This window comes from Abrus precatorius, unplaced genomic scaffold, assembly GCF_003935025.1.
Source record: "Abrus precatorius isolate BTA unplaced genomic scaffold, Abrus_2018 Scaffold9, whole genome shotgun sequence".
Taxonomy (NCBI): domain Eukaryota; kingdom Viridiplantae; phylum Streptophyta; class Magnoliopsida; order Fabales; family Fabaceae; genus Abrus; species Abrus precatorius.
In genome coordinates this window covers 14,169,199-14,181,380 of record NW_020874439.1, presented here as the reverse complement: position 1 = coordinate 14,181,380, position 12,182 = coordinate 14,169,199, and the positions used below count along the sequence as shown (strand labels likewise).

Genomic DNA, 12,182 nt, shown 5'->3' with positions numbered 1-12,182 from the left:
AACATGTTGTAAACATTTACTATAAAAGCAATTAAAACAAGGGAGTTTTGTGTAATTCCAATTTCAATGTAAAGACAAGTGATGAAATTAATGAATCCAATCAATGAAATGAGCAATCCTTAGTTTGTTCATGTAATTCTATCCCTAGTGAAATTAATGAATCTAATCAATGAAATGAGCAATCCTTAGTTTATTCATGTAATTCTAACCCTATCCCTCTCAAGATTCAATACTTTTCCTATTCCTTTGAATTAGGGTAACTCAAAAAGAAAGATTTAACCTTAACGTCCCATACAAATTAAGCAATCTTCATGGGCTCCAACTCTTTTCCCCAAGATTATGCAATCTTAGAAACTAACTTAGGATTAAGCAAACTAAGCTAAGAATTTCATTAAAACGAATTAGGGTTAACTAAGCAATGTCCCCCAATTCAACCATTAATTCAATTCAAAGACTTGAGAAATATAAATTCATGAAGGAAAGGAAATTATATTGACATTCATACCCAGGAATTCAAGAATCCATGAACTCACTAAGGATTACAAGAAAGTTTAGCCCTCCATAAGGATGGGTCTTACAAATTCAAGATGAAAATAAGGGAAATTCAAGATCATCAATGCAAGAATTAAAGGAAAATGAAGAGAAATTGTAAATCAAACCCTAAGATTGGCCTTGGCTGTCACTGTTGTTCGCAATCTAACACTAGCAAGTGCACTAGGATTGCAGCAAGTAATGATTAAAATTAAGATCCAAATATCGTCTCTATAGGGAATTTAGGTTTCAAGTACCACTTCACAGAATTATAACCATTTGAGCCATACGAATTTGGAAGGAGAGTTGTAACATGTAATAACAGCAAACTAGAACAATTAGGAGTAAAAGAAACTTGTAGAATAACAGAACAATGAACAAACAATTATGTGATAACAGATAGAGAAACCATAGCTAGGGAGTTGCTTCACCAAAACTCCAATGTTTAATCAATAAAGTTATGAACTAGCAAGCAATTGGAAAGAATGACAATCAGTTTCACGTTATATTGTTCAGAGGTTAATTCCTTAACTCAGTAAACCTAACATTCAATTAAACCATTCTAATTCCTTAGATCTGATTCAATTCAATATTGCTTTAAGTGTAAGAAACCAGAAGATTGCAAGATCAAAGTCTCTTATCCCTAAGAAAACTATAATCTCGGTGATTGGTTCAGATCTGAAGAACAAATTCAATTTCCATTGACAAGAGTTCCTCTGAAATTAGTTAATCAAATTCCCATTCAATTACTACGTAAAATGCAGAATCAATCACTCAATCTATTCCAAAGCTTGAAATCCAGATCCAAAATCAATTCAACATGTTCGTTTCAGATCTACAATCCCTAACTATGAAGAAATTACACAGCCATGACAACAGAGAAAGGAAAAGAAAGAGAAGAAGAGAAGAAGAAACTCAGAATCACCATGGCAACATGCTCCACTCCAATGTCTCTTCGTGAAGCTCCAAAATTTGACTCCCCACTCCTCTGTCTCACTTCCTCCAACGAGAATCTAACTAACAAAACTGAAAATGAACAAAATCCCCATAATTCTGGAGCATTTCTGGTATTTATAGAATTTTCCAGATTTGCGCGTCATCACTTTTATGAGAAATAGTAGCTACGCAGAAGGTTTATGGTTGCGCGTTAACACTTTTATGAGAAAAAGTGGCCACGCGCAACTTTCCTGATATTGAGAGCTCTCTGGAACTATCACTCTTGCTGATAAAAATGTCTACGCAGAGCCCAAGTAGTTGTGCGTGATCACTCTTATGAATAAAAGTGACTATGCACAACTCGCCAAGTTGAAGGCTCTCTAGAACAATCACTTTTGACGACAATAGTGGTTACGTAGAGCTTTCCTGATATTTTGCCTCTCTGGAACGCTCACTTTTAATGATAAAAGTGATAACGCCCAGCATGCTGAGTCTGAGGCTTCACTGGATCTCTCACTTTTCCTAGCAAAAGTGGTAACGCCCAAGCTTTCTTCTTCTTTGAACTCTGAAGTGATCACTTTTACTAACAATAGTGATCACGCCCAGTCTGCATTTTCTTGTTCTTGTGTTTTTGGAGTCCAGACTTGCTTCTTTCCTCTTCCTTGTCATCAAGCCTCCATTTACACGACCCTTGCTCGAATTATTCCTTCAAAAACAAGATTAAAAACTTAATTTCTAAGCTAAAATTTCACAATTTCTAAAATAACTAAATTGAAAGAAAACTTCAAATCATTCTCTTTTTCTGAGTTTTTCTGCTTTATTCATATATTTTCCTTATCAAATGAGTTAGAATTATGCTAAAATATTAGTAAAAATATGGATTCATCAGTCACCCAAGGATCCTAAGCTCTGCAAAATGCTCCCAAAGTGGCAAAAGAATATAAAATTATGTAAAAAGCTCCGTACTCTAATTTCTCAAATCCTATTTATAGTGCAAAATTTTTTGCCCAAAGTAAATACTATGGTTTCATAGTGATGATGCGCAGCACTCCATAGTATTTACGCTCGCTCCATAGTGTTTACGCGCAAGACCAGTGATTTGGGTCTCTCTAGAGTTGTCACTTTGGCTTCATAGTGATAACGCGCAACGCTTCAGAGTGGTTACTGTCGCTCCATAGTGTTTACGCGCAGGTCCTGTGTTTTTGGCCTCTCTGGAGTTGTCACTATGGGTTCATAGTAATCTCTTTGGTCTGCCCTCTGGATCTAGCTTGTTGTAGTGTTCACTATGGACTCCAAAGTGATCACTTTCATCTCAAACATTCTCAAATGCTAAAAATCCATGGAATAAGTCTAGAAACTCCTGCACAATTATTCAAATGATCAAAATTGCAAACTATATCTATGTAAATCAATGTAATTTAACCAAAAATTAAGAAACCTAAGATAAATTGACCAAAATGATGTTTTTATGTTTTTACAATTCCTAAGTTTACTTTTTCTATTAAGAAACATTCAAATGATAAGTAAAAACCTAATAAAATGTGGATTCATCAATGATAGCTAGAGGCATGAGATTAATGCTTGCTCCTAGATCACATAAAGCTTTTCACACAGTGCATTTTCCAATTTCACAATGGATGCTGAAAGATCCTGGATCCTTGAGTTTTTGAGGAAGTTTTCTTTTAAGAATAGCACTGCATTCTTCTGTTAATGGCACTGTCTTGTCATGTTCTAACTTCCTTTCCTTAGATAGTAGCTCCTTCATGAACTTGGCATAAGATGACATTTGTTCTAATGCTTCCGCAAAAGGAATATTAATCTGCAGCTTCTTGAATATTTTCAAAAATCTCTCAAATTGCTCCTCTTGTTTAGGATTCTGCACTTTTTGAGGATAAGGTAACCTTGTGTATTTTTCTAGATCAATTGATCTGCAAGCATCCTCAAAGAACTGCTTCTTTGTTTTTCTCTCAGAATTTATAGGAGCTTCATTTTCTGAATTTCCTCTTTTTGACAGCTTAAAGTTCCCTTGCTGTTGATCTTTCTCTACTTTTCCTTCTTCTGCTGAATTACTAACTCTCTTTTCTGCAAGTTTTGGGCTAGCTACGATAGCTCTACTTCTTGTTGTTATAGCTTGGCATTGCCCTTTTAGATTTATCACTGTGTTACTAGGAAACCTCCCGTCATCTCTATTTGCTAGCTGTTCAGCCAATTGCCCAATCTGAGTTCCTAGTTTCTTCATAGAAGCTTCTTGATTTTTGAGGCTGGTTTCAGTGACCTTCATAAACTGCAGCATAGTCTCTTCAATCTCATTCATTCTCTCATTTATAGGTCTTAAAGAATTCTAAGTTCTTTGAGGTTAAGCAGAAGAGTTGCCTTGAAAATATTGCTGCTATTATGAAGTTCCTACATTTGAAAATGGGAGAGAGGAGTTAGTGTTTTTCACAGTAGAATTTTGAGGATTCCACTTATAAAATTGATTTCTGTTAGCTGGATATTGGAAACCAGGGGGAAAAGATTGCTGAAGAAAAGATTGTTGCTGCCTTTGATAATTTCCATATAGTTGACTGCTCTTATGGATCTGATATAGGTACCTCACTGCACCATTAGCATGATTGCCTCCATAAAAATCACATATCAGTTAAGTGTTTGCAACATTTCCAGCTTATAGGCTATTGATCTGTTGATTTAAAGCTGCTATTTGCTTAGAAAATAATTTGTTCTACAACTGATTTTGTGCAAGAAAAGTCTCTATAGTTTTAGCTTCATATCCATTATTTCTCCTTGCATGTCTTGAGTTGGAATTTTAGTACATAGATGAAGCTATCATCTCAATAATTCTTTGAGCCTCTTCTAAGGATTGACTCTACTATCTCCCTCCCGGATCTATTACCAGTTGGGATAATTTGAAGAGGCTTTTCCTAGAGAAATTTTTCCCAGCTTCAAGAGTTGCATCTATAAGGAAGGAAATTTGTGGGATAAGACAGCTTGAGAGAGAGACCCTTTATGAATATTGGAAAAAATTCAAGAGGTTATGTGACAGCTGCCCCCACCATCAAATTAGTGTAATTGCTCATTCAATACTTTTATGAGGGACTGCACCCCATGGATAGAAGTATGATAGACGCCGCATGTGAAGGGGCACTGGTAGACAAGACTCTGGTTGCAGCCTGCAACTTGATTGAGAATATGGCTGCCAACTCCCAACAATTTGCAACAAAGCAAAATTCTTGTGTTACTAGAAATGTAAGTGAAGTGCAAGTTACTGAATCTAGTAAGCTAGAACACAAACTTGATGAATTAGCATCCATGGTGAAGCAATTAGCTTATATGCAAAAGAGTGCTGCTGCATCTTCACCTCCTCCACCATCCATTCCAGCCATGCTGTGTGGTATTTGTTCAGCTACAGACCATTACACCGATAGCTGTCCTACACTACAGGAGTCTAATACTCTAGAAGGTAATCCTCAGGCTTATGCTGCAAATATTTATACTAATAAGTTTCCTTTCCAAGTTCACAGCAACAGCCTAATTCGGACCTATCTTCTAATAGATACAACCCAGGTTGGAGGAACCATCCAAATTTGAGAAGGGGGAGCAATTCTCAACAGCATAACCAGCAACAAAGCAACCAATATCAAGCACATCATGCTGGCCCAAATAGATCCCATCAATCCCAACATCAACCATAACAAGTCCAGCATCATCAACAATCATCTTCCTCACAACCAAGTGCATCCTAGAAAAATAGACCATCATTGGAGGAGCTCATGAAGCAATTGACCATGAACAACATCACTTTCCAGCAGAGAACTGAGGCTAGTATTAAGACTTTGGAGAATCAAATGGGACAATTAGCCTCCTCTTTGAACCAGATGCAATCTCAAGGCTTAGGGAACCTCTTTACACAAATAGTTGTAAATCCCAAAAATGTAAGTGCAATCACCCTGAGATCTGGAAAAGTGATGCAAGAGCCCACCATGCCTAAGGAGAAAGAAGACTCAAGCTGTACTTCAGCTATAGTTGGTCAAAATGGAGAGGAAAAGGCTAAAAAACAACCAGAACCTATACCTGCTCAACCAAAGGTGGCAGAAAATGTTGAAAGGTCAATTCCTTTACCATTTCCTCAAAGAGTTATCCAGCCAAGCAAAAAGATTGAAGAGGCTGAGAAAGAGATTTTAGAGACCTTCAGGAAGGTAGAGGTGAACATACCTTTACTAAATGCAATCAAGCAAATACCTAAGTACGCTAAGTTCTTGAAAGATTTGTGTACTCACAGGAGGCGTCTTAAGGGTAATGAAAAGATAATCATGGGTAGGAATGTTTCTGCACTTTTTGAGAACCAAAGGTCTACAATGCCTGAGAAATGTAAGGACCCAGGAACATTCACCATTCCATGCATCATTGGTAATAATAGGATTGAGGATGCCATGTTAGATTTAGGAGCATCCATAAATGTCATGCCATTGTCCATTTTTACTTCACTGTTTCTTGGCCCTCTGCAGCCTACAGGTGTAGTTATCTAGTTAGCCAACAGAAGCATAACGAACCCAGCTGGGATTGTTGAAGATGTGCTAGTCAGAGTAAATGATCTTATCTTTCCAGCTGACTTCTACATCCTGGATAAGCAAGAGGAAGAGTCAATGAAAAGTGTTGCACCAATCATCCTAGGGAGGTTGTTCTTGAAGACTGCAAGAACAAAAATTGATGTGCACACCGGGACACTTACTATTGAGAGTGCTAAATCACTTCCCTTTGGGATCAACCTCCCACACTGGAGCTTAAACCCTTACCAGAAGATCTGCAATATGCCTATCTGGAGGCAGATGAAAAACTCCTAGTGATAATCTCCACCAAGCTAAATATTGATCAAGAGGAGAAACTCCTTGAAGTGATAAAGAGGCACAATAAAGCTATAGGCTAGACCCTCGCTGATATTCCTGGAATCAGCCCCTCTTTGTGTATGCACATAATACTTTTGAAGGAGGGTGTCAAACCAGTAAGGCAGCCTCAGAGGAGGGTGAATCCTATCATCTTAGAAGTGGTGAAGAAAGAGGTCACCGAGTTACTACAAGCTGGGATCATCTACCCTATCTCAGACATCACTTGGGTCAGTCTGGTCCAAGTGGTCCCAAAGAAATCTCCGGAAGGATCATTTTCCACTACCCTTTATTAATCAGATACTGGAGAGGTTGGCTGGTAAGTCTCATTATTGTTTTCTTGATGGTTTTTTTGGTTATTTTCAAATTTGCATAGCACCTGAAGACCAAGAAAAAACCACTTTTACATGTCCTTTTAGCACTTTTGCCTATAGGAGAATGTCCTTTGACTTGTGCAATGCTCCAGGAACATTTCAAAGATGTATGGTAAGCATTTTTTCTAACTTAGTGGAGCATTGTATAGAGGTTTTTATGGATGATTTCACTGTATATGGCCCATCTTTTTCTGCATGCTTAGTTAACTTAGAAAAAGTTTTGAAAAGATGCATTGACACTAATCTTGTGCTAAATTTTGAGAAATACCATTTCATGGTAGAGCAAGGTGTAGTGCTAAGCCATATCATATCTGAAAAAGGAATTGAGGTAGATCCTACAAAATTAGATGTTATTGCACAATTGCCTTATCCTTCTTGTGTTCGAGAGGTTCGTGCTTTCCTTGGCCATGCAGGATTCTACAGGAGATTCATTAAGAACTTCTCTAAAGTTGCTATTCCCCTGTCCAGGCTTTTGTAAAAGGAGCTCGAGTTCAATTTTGATGAACAGTGTAAAGAAGCATTTTATATGCTTAAGGAAGCCCTGATCACCACACCTATCATCCAACCTCCGGATTGGACCAAGCCATTTGAATTGATGTGTGATACATCCAATTTTGCGGTAGGGGCTGCCTTGACACAGAGGGTTGCTAAGTTTCCTCACATCATTTATTATGCTTTTAGAAGCTTGGATCCAACACAATGTAATTACACCACAACTGAAAAAGAATTGTTGGCTATAGTCTTTGCATTGGACAAGTTTAGGTCATATCTTTTAGGGTAAAAAGTTGTGGATTTTACTGATCATTTTGCTTTAAAGTATTTGCTAAAAAAGACAGATTTGAAGCCCAGGCTTATAAGATGAATGCTCTTACTTCAAGAGTTTGATATAGAGATCAAGGATAGAAATAGAACTCAAAATCTGGTAGCTAACCACCTGAGCAAGATAGAGGGAGTTCTTGACCCTATTCCTCTTTTAGATGATTTTCCTAATGAACAACTCTTAGAGTTGTATACTTCACAGGCACCCTGGTACGCTGACATTGTTAATTTTCTTGTTGTAGGGGCCTTTTCAGCAGATGCACCAAGAGCTAAAAAAGAAAAGATAAGGAGTGATGCCAAACACTACCTTTGGGATTACCCTTATTTTTGGAAATTCTACAGTGACCAAGTTATTAGAAGGTGCATACCTGATGAGGAGATTCCATCCATACTACAGTTCTGCCATGCCTCAGCCATGGAAGGTCACCAAGGAGCTCAGAGGACAACAAGGAAAGTGCTAGATGCAGGACTGTACTGGCCTTCAATTTTCAAGGACTCATGGCAAGCATATTCCACCTGTGAAAGATGCTAAAGAGCGGGAGGATTGATTACTTGGAGACAGGAGATGCCCCAATAGCCCATCCTCTATTGTGACATCTTTGATGTCTGGGGTATTGATTTTATGGGACCATTCCCTTCCTCTTTTTCTTTTCTTTATATACTTCTTGTTGTCGATTATGTCTCAAAATGGGTGAAAGCTAAGGCCACTAGGACTAATGATGCCAGAGTTATTGCATATTTTGTCCGTAGCAACTTATTTTGCAGGTTTGAAATCCATAGAGCCATTATTAGTGATCAAGGAAGTCATTTCTGCAATAGGACAATGGAAGTCTTGTTGAAGAAATATGAAGTTGTACACAAATTTTCCACTGCCTATCACCCACAAATGAATGGACAAGCTGAGCTCTCTAATAGAGAAATTAAGAAAATACTTGAGCGAGTAGTGTAGCCACATTGGAAAGACTGGAGCTGCAGGCTTGATGATGCCTTGTGGGCGCACAGAACTGCATTCAAGACACCATTGGGAATGTCACCATATAGGGTGGTCTATGGAAAAGCTTGCCATTTGCCAGTTGAGGTGGAACATAAGGCTTACTGGGCAGTGAAGACCTGAAATGTCCATTATGACTCAGCTGGAGAACAGAGGAAGTTGCAGCTGCAAGAGTTGGGGGAGCTGCGTCTTAAGGCCTATGAGAACTCCAAAATTTACAAAGAAAAGACCAAGAGGTACCATGACAAAATGATCTCAAGGAAAGAATTCTACATTGGTCAAAAGGTCCTCTTGTTCAATTCTCGTTTGAAACTCATGCCTGGAAAGCTCAAATCAAAGTGGCTTAGACCCTTCATAGTTACAAAGGTATTTTCCCATGGTGTAGTGGAGATCATAAGTGACTCAACTAGCAAAAGCTTTATGGTGAATGGACACCGCTTGAAGCCATACTTGCAAAACTAAGCCACCTTGGAAAAAGTTGAGGAGATTAACCTGCAATCACCATGCATAAACTTCCATCCCAGCCCTTGGCCTACATAACTCACTTCACACGTCAAGCTAGTGACGTTAAATAAGCACTGTGTGAGAGGCAACTCACAAGTTGATTAAGAATTTTTGTTGTTATTTACATTCAATAAGCATTTTCATAATTGAGCTATGATATGCATGATGAATTTGACATGATTTTCCTGCACATTCTCAAATTTTTATAGTGGACAATTGTAAATCTTGAGCTTGATTCATGCATAAATCAAATAAAGTTCAAGTGTACAAGGAAATGGTCACCCCTGCCGTGAACAATGACCTTTTGGGGAAGAAGTTTCAATTTCACCATCAGAGGTGACCACTTTCATTTCATAGTAGTCACTTTCAGCTAAGGTAAGTGATTCCACTCTCTATAGTTCTCACTTTCATTTCATAGTTATCACTTCCAAATGCTTTTGGGCTCACCAGTCTCTGTAGTAGTTACTTTTATCTCATATTAACCACACGCAGAGACACTAGGAATTAAGGGTGTTCTCTGTAGTTGTCACTTTCATTTCATAGTAGACACTACAGAGACCCCTCCTGGGCACATATGTTGCGCGTAGCTACTCCCATTTCATAGTAGCTACGCGTAACTCAATTAGGAATTTTGCAAAATATGCCCTATCTGTAGTAGTTACTTTCATCCCACAGTAACCACGCGCAACATCAACTTGGAAAACACAGATACGCGTGTCCACTATGGTTTCAAAGTGACTACGCCTAAAGCCATATAAATAGAAAGTGGCCACTCTAGCCCTTACTCTCACTCATACCCTCTGAGCGCTCTCACTCTCGTCCCCAACCTTCCCGTGATTTCTCTCTTTCATCTTCACTATTTTGTGCTAAAACCCAATCAATTTTGCATTTCTTCAATAATTTCGAACACCTATCCAGGTAATTTTTCAATTTCTCTCTCTCTGTGTTAAGGCTTATAACTGCAGAATTTAGGGATTTTGATTTAGGACGTTATGCATTGAAATCTCTTTGTAAATCCTGCTATTTCAAGTGTGATTGCATGTTTGAAGGGAATTGGGGGTGTTTAATTAGGACAATTTGTGCATTTTGCATTGCTCAAACCCTAGAGAGCTCACTATTGGTTGGGGATTTCAATTTGGGGCTTCATAAAATGTAATTGCTGGAACTAAATTGCCATTTGGAGTGTGATTTTCTAATTAAGAACAATTACAAGTGTTCATTGTGGTTAATATGCTGTACTCCGTCATGTCGAACCCTAGGGTAGCCACTTCTGTAACACCTTATGTTTAATTTCAATAAATCATAATTTCACAAATTTGGAATAAAATAAATTTTATTTCAAATAAGGTTCTCAACCCTTGGTGTCATCAAATATTTTTAAAATAAGAAAAAGGGTTACAATTTCTATCAAGTTACTACTATAAGACCCATTCAAATACATTAGTTTCAAATTAAACTCCTAGTCCTATAGCAGTTCTATCCACCCCTTTCACTGAGTCCGGTGCTGATCGTCATGATTACTTGAAAAATGAATGTAAGGGTGAGTACTCTACGCTACCAAAACACAATTAAACATATAGTCTCACCTCCAGCACATTTCCAACACATTTCACATTCATAATTACAAAACACAAATCCATGCATACGCACACCAGCCACACTCACATTGACACCGTGATCACCGATTTACATCATGAATGGTCGCCGGATACCCCCGCCTCACAGATACCACGTGGGCAGTCACGGGTCGCTCAACAAAGGTAATGATCAGAGGTCTAGTCAGGAAGAGAGTGTGTGGCCTGTGATGCACCCGTTCCACAGTCGGTGTCACCACCACTCCCTCTTCCCTAAGGTATTTCTACCGTCCTTATCTCCCACACCCCCAGTGTATCGCTGAACCATCCACAGTACATTACAACAGCGTTACACGCCCCAGTAACACACATTTCAGTATACGGCACGTAGCCTACATTTAACAGTTACGGCACTAGGCCCACATTTCATTTTCACAGCACACACAACATATAGCCCACAATTCATTCAATATACACGGCCCTTAGCCTATTTCCATTCATATTACACAGCCCTCGGGCCCACATTTCACACAATATTCATTCAATTTTTTGGCACGAGTGCCCATACCCATTCACGACATCCAGTACATAATTCACATTATATATCTCAGCAAATTCCTATCCTCTAACTCAGCAACATCACAACATTCCACAGAATAATAGTAAATTACACATAAAAGAGTAGGGTAGAGTCCCCCTTACCTCGAATTGAAGACCCACGCTCAAAGTGGACCATAGGAGTGTTCCCCACACAGATCTCGGCCTAAACACATGAAAGAAGTCCATGAGAACCCCAAAATTCACCCAAAATCAGAGAAAGGGAAGGAAAATTAAAACCCTAACCATTAAAACTCACCTCCAAGAGTTCTTTACTCGGATTCAACCCTCAATCAAGCTCCAGAACGGCTTTGGAGGCAATTTAATCGGTGGAATAGGGTTTGGGAGTGAGAGAAATTACTCTCTCTGAACCCTAACCCCCTTTAAATCCTTTTTTGGTCACGATACTCTCGCTGCAACGAGATATTCTTGGACCTCGCTGCAGCAACACGCCCTCTTGCTACAGCGAAAAAATCAGAGAAAGCAGCACTCTGGTTTCTGTAGAATCTCGCTACAGCAAGACTGCACCCAAATTGCACCCCAAGCTATCGCTCTGTCGCTACAGCGAGACGTCTCTCGCTACAGAGAGAAGGTAAACAGTTCTAGTCCTTCTTCCCAGGGCCCTCTCGCTGCAGCGAGAGGTACAGCGAGAATCCTCTCGCTGCAGCGAGAACAGTCCAGTATTACACCCTGCACTCAGCCTAACCAGTCATGCATACACATATCCATGTAATTAATACACATAAAACATCATTTTCAAATAAATCAACACACATGAATATATATATATATATATATATAATAATAATAATAATAATTAATATTACCGAAATTTGGGCGTTACAACTTCCATTCGAGATGATGAATACTTGTGTGCTCTGATGCAGTAGCGACTATCCTAGGATTGTATCTACATATTTTGGGTGCAACAGCATGATTGAAAAAGGGTCTGGAATGTTACCTTGATTTTACTCAATGC

At 38.7% G+C, this 12,182-nt stretch overlaps 1 protein-coding gene across 1 annotated transcript; it reads left to right on the top strand.

The window, feature by feature from the left end:
• The first annotated feature begins 5,249 nt into the window (after positions 1–5,249).
• Positions 5,250–8,990, top strand: LOC113850864. Its single transcript, XM_027481388.1, has 6 exons — positions 5,250–5,569; positions 5,744–5,812; positions 6,415–6,574; positions 6,645–6,663; positions 7,609–8,055; positions 8,671–8,990. Exons 1-6 carry the CDS (start codon positions 5,250–5,252, stop codon positions 8,988–8,990), a joined length of 1,335 nt encoding a protein of 444 aa, XP_027337189.1.
• The last annotated feature ends 3,192 nt before the right edge of the window (positions 8,991–12,182 follow it).